Here is a 16,368-nt window from a genome sequence, read left to right on the forward strand (position 1 = left end):
ACTTGGCCCGTGGAAAGTTGTATGAAGCCCCCCAAGAATGCTAACACATTAAAATAGGGCAATAACAGCAAGAGCAAGAGTACCATGCGCAGCGTACAATAACCATAGTTGCAGGGCAGTGCTTCGTCATCCTTCATCTTGACTTGTCCTGTGTTTTTAACACGTATCACCTAGACCATATCAACACCCTCATTCAGTCCATATTTCTTGTAGAAGAAACTAAAATGTGCTAGAATAGATGTATCACTAATTATTTCCAACCCAGTCCTTCGAGCACCTTATCAACACCAATTTTGTCACCAACAACATGAAGTAGTTCACCATTCATATTTATTGAATCTCTTTGGCTGTCTCTCAAGTATCTCAATGAGCACAGAATACACACGATTTGCCTTTGACATAAAATGACCTTATTCAATTTTCCTGCTCTCTGAACGAGCACAGAAAAATACACACGATTTGTCTTTAAAATCAAAATTACCTTGCAAAACTGCTTTGCATGCACAATTGTATGGCATGTGCTGCACTATTACAGCCACCACATGTTCATTAGACAATCTTATATTAACCTCAACCCTGCCACTCCCCTCATGCATCACCAACGAGTGCATATACTTTATTTTTATTTTTAACTGTACAGAGGACCAACTTTTCCACCTTTTTCTGCGCTGTGGATCAGTTTTCACAGTGCTTCAACTTCAATCTTTCTATACACCATGCACTTTGTGTCGTGAGTGTCTTGTGTTCAATGCAGTCAGTACCAGCTATTGCAGTCACAGAGCATCCACTATTCCACACATAATACGGTCTTGGCTGAGACAGTGTCCCTGCACAGGTGGCTGCCCCTGAGTGGTTCCAGTTGCACCTGTGGTCTGAACTGGCTGTTGCCAGGTGGTAGTTGGCTCTGGTTCAGGGAGAACACTCACTGTGTTCTGTAGGATTTCGCGCACCTATGTAGCACACGTGAAAGAGGGAGAAACAGTGTTCAAATGTTTTGCCAACACAAGCAATGCCATTCATGTAAAGTTGTACTGAGCATACAGAAAGCAAACATGATGCAGTTATGAAATCAAAGCGTGCTGTCATGTGGTCATGCATAATCTTGGAGGCTCATTGCATTAGTATCATCCCTGTAACGACAGAACAAGACACAGAGGCAATTTGTATTAGCTTGCATACGAGTACAACTTTTTTCTACTCACTTTTTGGGTACACAGTGCACAATTCATCGGTGAATTGAATTAGAGTTTTAGATGCCAAAACCACAATCTGATAATAAGGCCTGAGTGGGGGTTCTCCGGAATAATTTGGACCACCTGGGGTTTTTAACGTGCAACTAAATCTAAGTACATGGGTGTTTTCGCATTTCGCCTACATAGAAATGTGGCCGCCGTGGCCGCGATTTGATCACGCGACCTCATGCTTAGCAGCCCAACACCATAGCCACTAAGCAACCACGGCGGGTAATTCACCAGTCAAACAGAATATTCAGTCGTCAGTTATCTCTCAGGAGGTTAAAACATTCCCCTGCACTCCAGCTGCGTCATTCACCATCAATGCGTAATCGATGCAGCCATGTCGATGTCCAGCCTCCTTGACCACAACCTTGTGCATTGACAAAAGTGTTGTCTACTTCCGATTTGAGCAGAGCACATTTTCGCATCTCTTTTTGATGCAGCTTTTTTTTTCAATACTGTGATGACAGTGGCCCATGTATGAAGTTTACGTGCAGCACTTGCATCTTCTCCAGCATGCAGTCACTGCAGCTCACTCCCTGCAGAAACCTCTAGCTCAAAATGACAAGTGCCAATTTAAAAGCATCCTTCAAGCAGACATAGGACTACGGTGCTTGCACCATTCATATTTCTCCTGCCAGAGGAAGACGTCACTGCACCCATTTTCTTTCTTAAAGACTAGGTGCCAAGTTCATGTGAAGTCCCTATTCGCGACTCCAGCAATTCATGCAACACCTAGCGGCGAGCGCCGGAAACCTCGTACGGAGGTCGGAGCGTCGGAGCAGGCGCTCCGTCCGTAGCCTTCGCACTGCGATCGGGTGCGCGCTACCATTTACGAAACTTGGAATTGCACTAAGTTTTGCAGTTTTGCGGCACCGAAGAGCCACATGGATTGCGAATCTTATCACAGCAAAGCTGCGACAACGGCAATAGCTGTGTTCCCAACATCTTGCTCGAGAAAGTTATCTTTCTTTTTTTTTTTCGGTGAGGGTCGGTTTGTTGTTTGTGTGAAGAGAACGCGATCCTGTTGCTTGTACTATGTTTGCAGTAAAGCGCTACAGCGAACTTCAGGAAGTTTGTGTTGAGGATGTTACTGCCATCGTGATAACGTTCAGCGTATGCGTGCTGCAACATGCAGTTTCATGTGATAGCCGGCATGGCAATGCAGTTTATAATGAAAACGTCACCGCGGTACTCAAGCTTTCCTTCATTAAAGCTGTTATATCGAATACAAGCGGCGCACAACGTGGAAGAGTATGGTACATCAGCGAAAATCAGTACATCGGAGTTCCAGGTACTCCCGGGTAACATCGGTAAATCGTTCTATGTAAGCACCACATGTACACGCCAGCGTGCAAAATAACTATGGGGTGACATAGCAGTATGCCTTCCTTGCGACCTGGACACGCTGCCCGTGTAACTAGTGCAAATTAGTAGGCACTCATTTGAAAATGCGTAATTAGCAAACAATTGTATCTCTTATCAGTGTCTGAAGGAAATTGGCAGTTCAGAGGCGAACACAGTTTTGGCTACTTAAAGTGCAGGATACATAAATTATAGAATAACATGGAAAATTAATTTGATTCATAATACAATAGCTTAGTTGACATTAATTTGCACAGTAACATTTGTTTTATTTCATTAGTTTGCATAGCAGCCATAAGCGACATGTTCGTAGACAGCGGGGAGTAATCATTGCATGGTCAGGCCACGCAGCACAAGCCATACATGTACATGGTGTGCAAATGTTTTTATTGTAGTAAGCAGATCTTTCGGTTTCTTATTTATTGTTTTGTTCTCTACGAGGGAAACAATGCGCCAACTACTACAATAACTACAGCTAAGCGAAGCACCAGTCACATTGTGCAAATCTTGAATGTAAAATAGATAACAGGAACGCAAAAGTAGCGGGAAAGGTTCGCCACAGATTCATAGTGCATGCTCGCGATAAAGTGCAAAGCTTGATTTTAGGTTCGCTTGCTCTTAGGACTGAAAAGAACGTGCAGAGTTTGCGCCTTCGCCGAACGAAAATGTGTTAAGCAACAACAATGAGAAAGTGCGTGCCGACTCCGCATGTACAGTGGCAAGCAAGTCGAGTTGACAGCTGATCGAGCAAGTCGGTGCGCTTCTGCGGGCCATGTTAAACGTGCCAAACTGAGCAGGTTGTAAGATTTCGGCAATCCTGGCGAGGCCAGTGTGACGTATCCAACTTCGCCAGTCGCTGTCTCGCACGCTCGAAACACCGGACTATCTATCCGCGCCCAACAGTGAACGAGTACTTTGGTTCCACGACCAATGGGTTAAAGAATACATCGGTGATTTTCATCAGAATCTCGTGCGGGTCCGCTGTCACGCCAGATGTTTGCACACACCGTGCGACCAGTTCAGCCTCATTACCAACTGTGCCTCTCTCACATCGGCTAAAATGATTTGGTCGGCGTAAGCTACTCGCTTTCCTTCCACAAAACGGCGCAAACCGGCATCACACTGCACGAAAATCATCAAACTACAGTGTACTGTACATCCAACACAGCGGTTGCGGTGACGCGGGGACCTCCGTATAGCCGCCATGTTGCGCAGTGTAGCCAAACGTGGCCAATTTTCGCAGCGCCCCCTGCAGTTCATTTGAGTTGCGAATTCTACCAACAGGTGCCACCAGCAGTGGCGACAGTTGTTGAATGAGTAGCAGGGGAGATTACTATCTAAATTTATGCACAGTCCTTTAGAAAAGAACTAGGTGAAGAGATTACATCTTCTGGGGGAAGAAAGAAGCCAGCCTGGTGCTTGTAAGCACCTAATATGCTGTGGCATGCAAGCACTGTACTCTTATTGCCCCCTCAAGGACGATGGTGAACCAGCATAGATCTTGTGACACAAAGATGCGCACATGGAGCGCACTGCATTGACTGCATCGCGAAAATCACAAGAAAGATCGATTTTTGAAAATCACGCATTTCGGTATCTGTAACGCGTAATACACTGTATCAATATGGTTTGGCTGAAAACGCATTAAAAGTGCCTGAAAAAAAATTTGTCAGTGCACAAGGCGAGAAAACAGCTTTAAATAGCGCAAAATCACCGCAGTTCACAGGGCCATATCTCGTCTTTCCCGCCACCGAGCGCTGCCATCTTGGTATTGTTGGAAAGCTGAAAGTTCGTCGTTCTGCTTTTTAATTCGTCCGTCGTCGTCATCTAGTAACAAACACACAAACGCAAAAGAAGCGCGGGTCTGCAGGAGTTAGTCACACGGGCCCTCCGATGAAAGCGGGCATCCGATTGGCTGCCGTGCTGAAAGGTGCCGTGCATTGGTTGCTGTTGTGGCAGCGGTTAAGATGGCAACCGCAGTTGCCTGCTTCGCAAACCTCGCCGGCGTCTTCACTTGACACACAGAATTCGGAATTCTCGGAGCTCCCAGGTTAGTGATGGATTGTTGCTCGTTTGAGAAGAAATTTTGGACGAAGCACACCTTCGGAATACAGAAGCGCAAGCCTCCTACGGCGAGAAAAATACGGCGATTAGCGGGAGAAGCGGAGGATCACCCGACTAGACGTGCCGTGTGCCGCGCTACCTTGCACCGTGCGACTCCAGCAGCGAAGCCGACAATCAGCCTGTGCCATCGGCAACGATAACGCGGTCGACGGAAGATGCGCCAACAGAGGCCCCGCGCCTCGGCGTACGACCGCACGAATCAGTAGCAGAGATCTCATTGTTAGAGGAGATGGGGGTCGATGGTCACCATCGCCGGCAAAGACGGTGTAATTAGTTTCTGATGCATCGTGCGACACGACACGCAGCGCGAGCAAGCCCCAATCGTCGACGACCTACAGCGTGATCACCGAAGATCCACCGGAAGAATCGTCGCCCGAACCGTCGCACCATTCAGACACGCCTCGAGCCCTGCGCAAGCATCCAGCATTCGCAACTACCTTCTCGCGTTGTCCGCAACTGAACGGAAGTTCAATTTGATGGACCAGGCAGGCTACGAAAAAATTTTCAACGCCCACCAAACGAAGAGGCAAATATGCAAGAAGATGCCCGACAGCAATGATGTCAAATATTACAGTCTTGATGCCTTCTAATAAATCTGCACTGCTTGAATATCTCTGCAGCCCGTTCTCTCATTTTTTTTTTCTCAGTCATCTTGCTCGTGGAAAGCATGGCACTACAATGGCTGGACCGATTTTGATCCATTTTGTTTTGCTGTAATCTATAAGCTGTGCTGTAATTCAAGACAGTTTTGAAATGTTTCTTTATCTTTTCATTATTATATTATTTCACAAAAACTACATGGGTCTATGCAGTGAAGCATAGTCATATACATGTCATGTGGAGCAAAAAATTATGAGGGCACTAAAAAAAAAATATTAACACTGTCTTCATGTAGGTTAGACATTTGGGCAAACTTACAAAGTATTCCCAGTTCCCCTACCATGTTTCGTTACTGTGCCAGGCTTTACACAAGCAAGGAACTTGCAAATTCTTATAAAACAATAACTAATGAAGATGAATGCAGCAGAATGCCTGCATTCAGTCATCTGGTCAATGACTTCAAAGGATCAACACGCTTCATTATTTGCAGTGGGGACGGCAGTACATGAAGCAGTTGCACGCTACAACTTTAGGAACTTGTGTGCCTACACCGAAATATGCAAGTCTGTGGGCATCAATCCTGGTAGCCTTGCCCTTCAAAGAGCTGAGAAAAAGGACCAATAAAGAAAAAGAAAAGCATGCAGTAGAGAAAAAATGAAAGAGCAAGGACATAAGAAGACCCCTGCAAGCAAAGACACTAAATATTACAGCCCCTGTGCATCCTGATGGACATGTAGTTGCTGTGCAACTTTTTAGTGCCAGTTTTCCCAGGAGTGTGTTTTGACCCGACTGTCCTGCTTGCAGAAAGCGACTATGGCTTGATGGATTTTCATGAGGTTCGTTGCATTGTATTCCTTAGTAAATTGTCTACACAGTGACAGTCCTGTGTTTTTGAATTACTACCTCATTTTCTTACTCTTTAGCTAACTTGACACGACGATAACGACTGCAGTCTACAAACATGAATATAATCTGTGTAAAAAAATCAGGATAATAAAAATATTTGGAGAATGTCACTGCATGAACCATTCCTATGCCTAAAATATAAAGGCGCAACCACAAGGGAGAAATGTTCGACGGATTTTCGGCGTCGGCGCCAACCGGCGGCACGCGGCGGCAGCCAGCGGCACAGAGAACAATGCGCCGCCAGTTCACGCTCGCTCGGCGCCGCAAGACCGAGCAAGCCAGACTGCAGCGCTGACGGCGGAAGTAGCGGTAGATGCAGGAGGCAAACAAACTAGTTTAAAGTCATGCCCTTCGGCTTATGCAACGCCCCAGCCACCTTCGAACGCATGATGGACACTCTTACACGGTCTTAAATGGTCCATTTGCCTGTGTTATCTTGATGACGTCATTGTATTTTCACCGACATTTGCAACGCATCTCGACCGACTTTCCTGTATTCTTTCTGTGTTTCGCAAAGCCGGCCTGCAACTTAATTCATCGAAGTGCCACTTCGGACGTCAGCAACTTATCATGTTGGGTCATCTCGTCGACTTCACTGGTGTTCGTCCCAACCCTGACAAAGTTCGAGCCGTGCAGAATTTCCCCGTTCCAACTCGCACAAAGGAAGTTCGTAGCTTTCTGGGCCTATGCTCCTACTTCCGTCGTTTTGTCAAGCATTTCGCAGAAATCGCACGCCCTCTCACAAACTTACTGAAGAAAGGCGTCTCGTTTTATTGGGGCGCTGCACAGGCTACCGCCTTCTCTACCCTCATCACGTCGCTCACTACACCACCTGTCCTGGCTCATTTCGACTGCTCCGCTCCAACAGAACTCCGCACCAATGCCAGCGGCCACGGAATCAGCGCTGTTTTGGTCCAGTATCAGAATGGGCATGCCCGTGTTATCGCATATGCCAGCCGCCTCCTTTCCTCAGCCGAACAGAACTACTCCATCACGGAACGGGAATGACTTGCTCTCGTTAGGGCGGTGGGCAAATTCCGCCCCTACTTACATGGCCGGGATTTCACCGTCACTACCGACCACCACGCACTTTGCTGGCTTTCGTCCCTTAAAGATCCCACAGGGCGTCTTGGTCGCTGGGCACTGCGGCTCCAAGAGTACACTTACTCTGTTTATTATTAATCTGGCGGATTGCACAGGGACGCTGACTGTTTGTCCCGCAATCCTGTGGATCCCCCTGAAGCATCCGATGACACACCTGCCTGTATACTCTCGCTCTCCGCTTTCGGCCACATCCGGGATGAACAGCTGCATGATCCCATTTTACATGAGCTTATTCAGAAGCTGGATTCCGCGGAACCCGATCTGTCTCTTCACCTCTTCGTGCTTAAAGATGGCACATTATATCGCTACAACGTCCTTCCGGAGGGACGCGAGCTGTTGCTCGTCATTCCTACGCATCTGCGCTTGAGCGTTCTCGACCAACTCCATGACGCTCTGACCGCTGGTCACCTTGGAGTTTCCCGGACCTACGACCGCATTCGGCATGGCTTCTTCTGGCCCGATCTTTACCGCTCCGTTCGTCGCTACATTGCTGCTTGCGAACCGTGCCAACGCCGAAAGAAACCACGAATGCCTCCTGCTGGCCTCCTTCAGCCCCTTGACATCCCGTCTGACCCTTTTTTCCGAGTTGGCCTTGACCTCCTTGGTTCTTTCCCTGCCTCTACTTCTGGAAACAGATGGATTGCCGTTGCTACGGACCACACCACCCGATACGCAATTACACGCCCCCTCCCTACCAGTTGTGCTACGGACATCACTGATTTCCTGCTCCACGATATCATCTTGCATCACGAAGCCCCTTGTCAACTTCTCACCGACCGTGGCCGCTACTTTCTCTCCAGAGTTATCGATGACTTGCTTCGCTCCTGCGCGACAAAACACAAGTTTACGACGGCTTACCACCCGCAAACCAACGGCTTGACCGAACGCTCACTGACATGCTTTCTATGTATGTCTCGTCTGACCATCAAGACTGGGACGCTGCGTTGCCCTTCATTACGTTTGCCTACAATTTTTCCCGTCATGATACCGCTGGTTTTTCACCCTTCTATCTTCTGTTTGGCCGTGACCCCAAGTTACCTTTTGACACGATCATCCCTGATACCGTCCATTTCCCCACTGACTAAGCCCGCGATGCCATTTCCAAAGCTGACGAGGCACGCCAAATAGCTCGCCATCGCCTTACTACATCGCAAGGACACCAGATGCACCGCTATGACTCCCGTCATCGCGACATTATCTACACTCCGGGTGCCCTTGTCCTTTTATGGACTCCGACTCGGCGTGTTGGACTCTCCGAAAAATTGCTTTCTCGGTACTCCGGACCCTACCGTGTCTTAAGGCGTGTAACCGATCTCACTTACGAGATTGGCCCTCTTGCGTCTTCCTCTCCCTCCGTCTCGCCCCCTACAGACGTTGTCCACGTGTCCCGCCTTAAACCCTACCACTCGCCCACACCACAGCAAGCACCGTGACGGTGCTTCAGCATCCGGGGGTCATGTCACGGGACTATTCCTCAAGAGGAGCGTCGATGAACAAGACGTTTTTGATCTAGCACACTCTCGCCCATATGGTTCAGCGCTTCATCGCCTTGTAAATGTATCGTAAATACATTTTTTACTGTTGTGTCTGCCTCCCCGTAACAATATGAAGCAGTTCGTGACAAAGTCGTAGGTGAACAATTTCTGGCCAGGTGTAGTAACAGCTTGGCAATATTCCTCAAAGAAAGAAAGCTACAAACGGTAAAGCAGATGGCCGAACAAGCAGAACAGTTCGTAGAGGCACAGGGATTGAAGAATTTGGGAAAGAGTGATAAAGATACGCACGCAACAGCAGTAGAAGAGGTGAGGAATCAAGGACAAATGAACAGACTAAGGGGACCGCAGAGGTGTTTCCTATGTAATCGGTTGGGCCATGTAGAGATGAACTGTCGAGTGAGAGGTAATCGTCACGAAGCACCGGTAGTTTGTCAGTTGTGCCAAAAGAAAGGTCACAGGTCACAGAGCAGACGAATGCAGGACTAGTTCCACGGTTAAGACTGCATGCATTATGAGCTCAAGAGAGGATGAACAGAGAGAACAAGACATGCCTGTAGTGGAAGGCGAGGTAGAAGGGCACAAGGTTACAGTGTTGAGGGACACAGGAGCAAATACCATTTTAGTGAGGAAAAGTTAAGTGCCACATGAAAGCATGACCCGATACTTTAAACCAGTAATCTTCGTAGACAAGTCCGTCAAGTATCTGCCAGAGGCACAGATACAAATATCGACACCCTTCTAAACAGGACTAGTCACAGCTAGATGTGTGGACGATCCCCTCTATGATTTGATTGCGGGAAATGTATCGGGAGTGAGGAAGGCAGATGACCCCGACCTAAGTTGGAAGAGGACCGAGAAGGACGTGGTAGAGAAGGAACGCTCAGTAGCGCAAATGGAGGAGATGCAAGACACAGACGTAGCAGCTGCAGTACAAACACGAGCAAGTAGTAAGGGTACCAAACCTTTGCCAGCATTGCAGGTTACGGTCGTTAAGGGGTTAAATATAACTGTAGCAGAATTTAGAGAATTGCAGAACAAGGATGAGTCGACAAGAAAGTGTGAACAGAAGATAGGGGAACGGGTGCAAAGGAAAGAGAGTCGGACAGTAGCAGAGTTTATAAAGAATAATAATTTATTGTACCGGAAATGTATATTCAGTTCAGGTAGGGAAGTATTACAGTTGATGGTCCCGAAGGAACTGAGGGATAAAGTACTGAAGGTAGGGCATGATAGTGGAATGGCAGGTCACCAGGGAATAGAAGACACGTTAGGAAAAATAACAGAGGAGTTCTTTTGGATCGGGGTGCAAAGCGATGTGAGACGATATGTAAAATCATGTGACGTATGCCAAAAGACGATGGCTAAGGGGAAAAACGAGGAGAAGACTGGTGTTTGTTTGGTGTTTACCGAAGACAAGAACGTAGGGTTGATGATAGAGCCAACCAAATATGAGCTAGGCTATAAGGCCAGGGAATTTTTAGGGCACAAATTGGGAATGGGACGAGTCGAGCCCAAGGAGGATACACGAGATAAGATACAAGCAGTGGACAGGCCCCAGGCAAACAAACAAGGTCGAGGAAGGAATTTCAGACCTACCCGAGCGAATAGAAGTTGGGCGGAGCGAGATGCAGTGTTTAACAGAGGAGCCCGCGTATATAAAGCTAAGCCGATGTATAACAGATATAATGAAAGGGAGCCTTACTTTCCACATAGAGTACAATAAGGGACGACAGAATGTGGGCACAGATTACATGATTAGGGCAATGGACTGACCAAGCAGTGATAACATAACGCGGACAAAACAAGTGTACATATGTGAAGTGGTGCGAACAATGAACTCGTGAGTGCTGTGAACAGGGCAAATGGTAAAATGCGCGCGACAGTGCAGTGAAGTGTGGTGATAAATGGTAAGCGGCGACGAAGCACAGAGAAGCACCCAAGTCACAAGAGTCAAGTTCACCACCAAAAAAGAACACGGATAGAAGGCAGTTTTTTGAGAAAAAACTCATAAAAGGGGACCCATGTCATATGTAAGAGGGCGCCTGCGGCGCGAAAAAGAAGAGCACGTGAAGCAGTGTTCGGAACGGCACGAGCTCTCGAGGCGCGTGAGCCAAGGCGTAATCGAGAGATGAACGGCGCTGTTCGTTGATTATCGACGTGGCTCCGGGCCAGGAAGATCGCATCGCCAGCTACGCTCTGGCGACAGGAGACTTGGGGGTCTGGCCGAGTCCGTGACGTTGGCTGTCCAAGGTGTGGCCGTCGACCTCGGTAAGTTCGAGCGAGGCACCTGGACTGGCTGCAGCCTCTCACGGCAGGACCGGGCACCCCAGAGAGGATCCCTCTTCCGCGGCAGACTGGCACGTTCGATTCTCCTCGGGACGCCACGTCGGCACTGATGAAGTTGTGACGCATCCCGACGCTAGGCCTATTCAGGTGGGCCTAAGCAACGCCGAGCACCGTCACTGAAGAATAACTGACGAGCTCATCACCGACGAAGTACCGACGAGCTCACCACCGATAAAAGAGACGACGTGACTACAAGGCGACTACATCATCAACGAGAGCACCAACTGCTGGGGAAAAAGAGCCGACAAGCCAGAACACACAGGCAACGACGGGTGCAGCAAGGTGACTCTTTGTAGTGTTTCAGGCGTGTGTTTCAGCGAGATAGGACAGGGTTGCCCGACTTTGAAGGATTAGCCGCCACAGACAAGCGTAGGCGCAAAGTAGAATTTGTTTAGTGCATAAAGCTTTAAGTTGTACTTGTATTTGTTTGCTATGTTTTCGTGTGCTTGATTTTTAGTTTGAGGTTTTTGGTTTTGAGTATGCGTGCTATTAACAATCTCTATGCTGTGTTGCCATGCGCCTACCTTCTCCATCTCTTTTAACACCCGCAGGCCTCCGAGGTCGGTGACAAAAACATCACATTACTATCATGCCCATATCTTACCATGCTCCCACCCTACCATGCCCAAATGTACTCAAATCACATCTTCTACTACACATAGAGTCAAAAAAAAAAAAAAAAGCTGTGGACTACTCACACAATCTATGCAGCTTTTATACAAATACTGCATCAACAGTTCACACTCTTCACAGCATATGCAGACTCCTGCACTAAAACGGGGCAAATCCAAGTTTGGGCAAAGAAACTGCGCTTTTAAACAGGACAAAATGAGACTACACACACTAGCATTGCACTCGAGTTTACGCTCTGTTATCTGTTAACAAACAAATCCAAGTTGTTTATCTGGGTACATTTAGGCCCTCAGCCAATTGTGACTCATTCAGAATCTGAGAAGAGTGACAATAATGGACATTTAGGTCAAATGGCAAGCCGAGAGGCAACAGCTTCTTATTCAAAGGTAAGTTGTCATTCAAGGACTGGATTACTAAGCAGGTACAACACGAATGACCAAATGGTTATTTGCAATCTTTGCAAATGGCTATTTCCAATCTGGCCTCAGCATTCTTTTCGAATGCTGAGACCAGTGAGGTTTTCTACTGACGTGACCGTTATGAGGAATCTCCTGGATACCGTACATATTAACGTGAGAGGTCTCAAGGCTCTTGGGCGATCGGAGCTTTCATACGCTGCGATGCTCGTTGAGATTCTCACGAAAGTTATCCCCAATGACATCATGGTGGAACACTGCAAGCGACAGTGCTTACTACAAAAGCCCGACGAGACCCAGTCGTCAGAGACGGAGGTGCATCAGCTATTGGATTATCTACAACTGGAGGTCGAAGCCCGTGAAAAAAGTGGTCACCAAGAGTCCTGTGCTCGCCACACGCACGATGGAAGGCGTGACAAGAAGCCCTCTCCCACGCCTACCGCCTCCGTGTTACACAACGAATCCAGCAAGACGAAAGGTACTTGTTTTTTCTGCCTTTCACCCACCCATGTCATGAAAACGTGCACTTCTACACTAAGCCTGTATGAGAAGAAGAGCCTTCAGGCCAAGTCGGGCAGATGTTTCAAGTGCACGATATCAGGCCACCGCTCGAAAGATTGCCAACGCAACAACCGTTGCACTACCTGTAAAGGCAAGCATACAACAGCTGTTTGTGACCCCAACTATGCTAGCAGGAAGAAACCAAGTGAACGACAAACCCCGAGCTTGCATGCTGCCGCACAGGCACCTAGAAGCAATTTGTTTCAAAATGACATATTACTGCAGACGTTTCGAATATGGGCTCTAAGTGACTGCAATTCTTGCTATATAAGAGGGGTCCTGGACAACGGGAGCCAGAGAACGTTTATCAGAGAAGATATAACCAGAAAACTAAGCCTGCCAACACTGAAGAAGGTAGATGTTGAAGTGAAAGCGTTTGGTGGTTCAAGCGGTGCGCCAAAAGAGCAGCTCAACTTGGTTAAGGTGACTTTGATGAGCCAATTTCACAGCTCCAAGCATGAAATTGGGGCTTTGGAGGTTTCCTTTATCTGCGATCACTTGCTTGAACCTCCACAGTCACAGTCATTTGTGCAGAAGCTGGCTACTGAAAAGAAGTTTATTGCTGACTTCGTATCGCTTCCTGGCCTAAAAACAGAAGTCGGCATAAGGTTGCTCATTGGAGTCGACCAAATGTGGAAGCTCGTGCTAAATGATGTTTGGTCGCATGACAAAGTGACAGGACTAGCTGCGATCAACACTAAGCTTGGCTGGACATTTCAAATGCCTGTACCATGCGACGGTTGAATTTTTAAAGAAGTCCGCGCTCACGTTTGTGTCCTTCACACGAGTTGCACAGAGACTGACGTGTCTGAAACCTTACAGCACTTCTGGGATCTAGACAGCATAAGCATTTCTGACCCTTCTACCAATGATGAACATGGAAATGAAGTGGTCCGGCAATTCACAGAGAACATAGCATTCAAGAACGGGAGGTACGAAGTTGTGCTACCGTGGAAACCCGTCAACACATACCTAGCAGACAACCGAAGTGTTGCGGTTCGATGCCTACACGGTTTATTGTGGCGATTAGGTAGTAACGAGGAGCTTCTTCAGCAGAACAAGGCAGTCAGGCAGTATGAACTGGATGATCATGCTGAAAGAGTCAACGGAAAAGACGCGGCAGAGAGATGTTACTACATGCTGCACCATGCTGTTATTAGGGAATCATCCTCGACGACACGGTCTTCGATGCCTCGTCACACACACATGGAGCCGCGTCTCTGAACGAATTATTAGAAAAAGGACCCAAGATCAAGAACAATATGGTTAAAATGCTTGTGAATTTCAGACTACACAAGATTGGAAATACTGCAGATGCACAAAAAGCGTTTCTTCAAATCGGCATTCAAGAGCCTGATCGCGACACCTTATGGTTTTTATTGTTTGACAGAACGCCAATGTCAAGTGAACATGTGCCGAAAATAGTGGAGTATAGGATGACACGAGTGCCATTTGGAACTACAGCAAGTCCATTCCTGTTAACAGCAATGCTCCAGTATCATTTCAAGCACGTCAATCATGTGCTGAGATCATCTGCAATGCAACTTGCCAAAAATTTTTACGTTGACGATCTTGTCACAGGAGTTCCTTCTTCAAAAGAAGCTTTCCGTCTTTATAAAGAAGCGAATCTCATCCTGAGCAAAGCGGGCATGAAGTAGCAAAAATGGTCCACCAATGATGATGAGCTAAGACAGTACATCACTGATGGATTAGACTCTGTCTCTGCAATGGCTCCTACGAAAGTTCTTGGTTTGCTATGTGGGACACAGCTGCTGACAAACTTATTCTAAACATAGAATCTCTGTTGTAGAATCTCAAAAAAAAGAACGACACCAAAAGATGAGTCCTTCAGATGACCCGCACAGATTTTCGATCCATTAGGGTGGCTATCACCGTTCGTCGTCAGGATGAAAGTCCACTTTCAAAGATTGTGGGAGCACGGCACAGCGTGGGAAGAAGTTATGCCTGAGCAACTTAGACACGAATGGGGAACTTGGTCCGATGAGCTGAAATGCTCTCCGGTGTTTTCACTTCCCAGGTGTGAACTGAAGTTATTATCGGACAAGCCTACAAGCTCCCAGCTTCACGTATTTGCTGATGCCAGTTCTATTGCTTATGGTGCCGTAGCTTATCTGAGAATGGAAGATTAATGTGGTAACGTCGATGTTCAGCTTATATTTTCGAAGTGTAGAGTAGCTCCACTCAAACGGATCATGTTACCCCGTTTGGAATTGATAGCAGCGGTTCTGGCTTATAGAGTCCTAAAGTTCTTGCGAGAGGCTCTAGAGTCGAGGCAATGGAAAATAGAAGAGCACCTGTGGATGGACTCGACTGTAGCGCTTTGTTGGATACAGTAGAACGCCGCTGATACGTTTTTCACGGAACCGTAAAAAAAACGTAAGAGCCGAGAAAAGGAAAAATTGAGAAACGAGAGTAGTGTTGAACTGCATACAATATTATTTTAATTCTTACACGTGAAAAAAGTCGTAGTTTCGCCCTAAAGCCAAAGCATCAATTGTGATAGCAAATTAGCTGAGAGCCATACAAAGTAAGGATGGTAGTTTTATTGTCCATATAAACTTGTAAACATTCGCTTATTAACTATAGTAACAAGCATGGTGTCAGCGCCCACAGGCAAACATGAACACATCACAGTCGATGAGCGCGGACACGCGCTGTCAAACACTGGCATGAGGAAGCGCCGCTACATTAGCGAGCGAAGTGACCTTTGTACTGTTGTCTATCGCTTCAACACAAACTGAGGGTCGAGAACACAGTACACGTAAAGCTACGAGCAGCCAACGCACCTACACTGCCTAGACTTTTCCCCCAAGGAAGATCGCTTTCAAGATACAGCCCGCGCGCGCGCCGCCGCGCAGTACGCAGTTGAAATCCAGAGTACAACGCCGCCCGCTACCCCTCCCTCCCCCTCGCCGGTGCCTCGAGCGCAACGGAAGAAGCCGCGCTTCCTCCCTGCCTTTCTTTCTTGCGCGCGCAAGATTCAGACGCGGACGTTGGCTCCCCTTGCACGTTTTCACTCGCACATACAGCATACGGCGGGCGGCGACAGCGTTATCGCCCTTGGACTTTACACGGAACATCTATGTGGCAAAACCAATTTTAGGGCCACAACGCGTCAGACACCATCTTTAGATAGCAAATACGTATCTCAAAGGCCATGCTTTTGCTGGCGGAAACCGAAAATATGTCATAGGTATTCAACCCCGGCACTTTGGGCGGCCAATGCCATCGTCAAGCCACCAAGTCAAGCGACATGAAAAGTCAAAATGGCTGCTCGGGCGGGCGCGGGGTGGCAGTTCGAATGTATGATGTAGGAATGGTCCCACAGTTGCGACGCAACTGCGGGGTTACCAATGCATTGGGTTCTATGGGAGCTGTGCCGGGATTGACCGAAAACGATCTAACAGACGGGAAAACGCAGCACCCGGGGAACGTCACAGCAGGGTTGTACTGTACAAAGCTCGGCAACCAAGTGGAAGCAATTTGTTTATAACAGAGTTAACGAGATACGTCTAGTAACAGATCCAGACTAGTGGCATCACTGTCCGGGAACACAAAACC

At 47.6% G+C, this 16,368-nt stretch overlaps 1 protein-coding gene across 2 annotated transcripts in view; it reads right to left on the reverse strand.

Annotated features, from left to right (window-relative positions):
• Positions 1 to 313: 313 nt before the first annotated feature.
• LOC119437393 (mediator of RNA polymerase II transcription subunit 7) overlaps positions 314 to 16,368 on the reverse strand; it is an 83,033-nt gene continuing 66,978 nt past the window's right edge. For both annotated transcript variants that reach the window (XM_037704422.2, XM_037704424.2), the window contains exon 4: positions 314 to 950. In XM_037704422.2, the coding sequence (XP_037560350.1) occupies positions 774 to 950 (177 nt within the window). In that variant the 3' untranslated portion in view covers positions 314 to 773. The remainder of the gene's footprint in view (positions 951 to 16,368) is intronic.

Source organism: Dermacentor silvarum, chromosome 1 (assembly GCF_013339745.2).
Source record: "Dermacentor silvarum isolate Dsil-2018 chromosome 1, BIME_Dsil_1.4, whole genome shotgun sequence".
Classification (NCBI taxonomy): Eukaryota; Metazoa; Arthropoda; class Arachnida; order Ixodida; family Ixodidae; genus Dermacentor; species Dermacentor silvarum.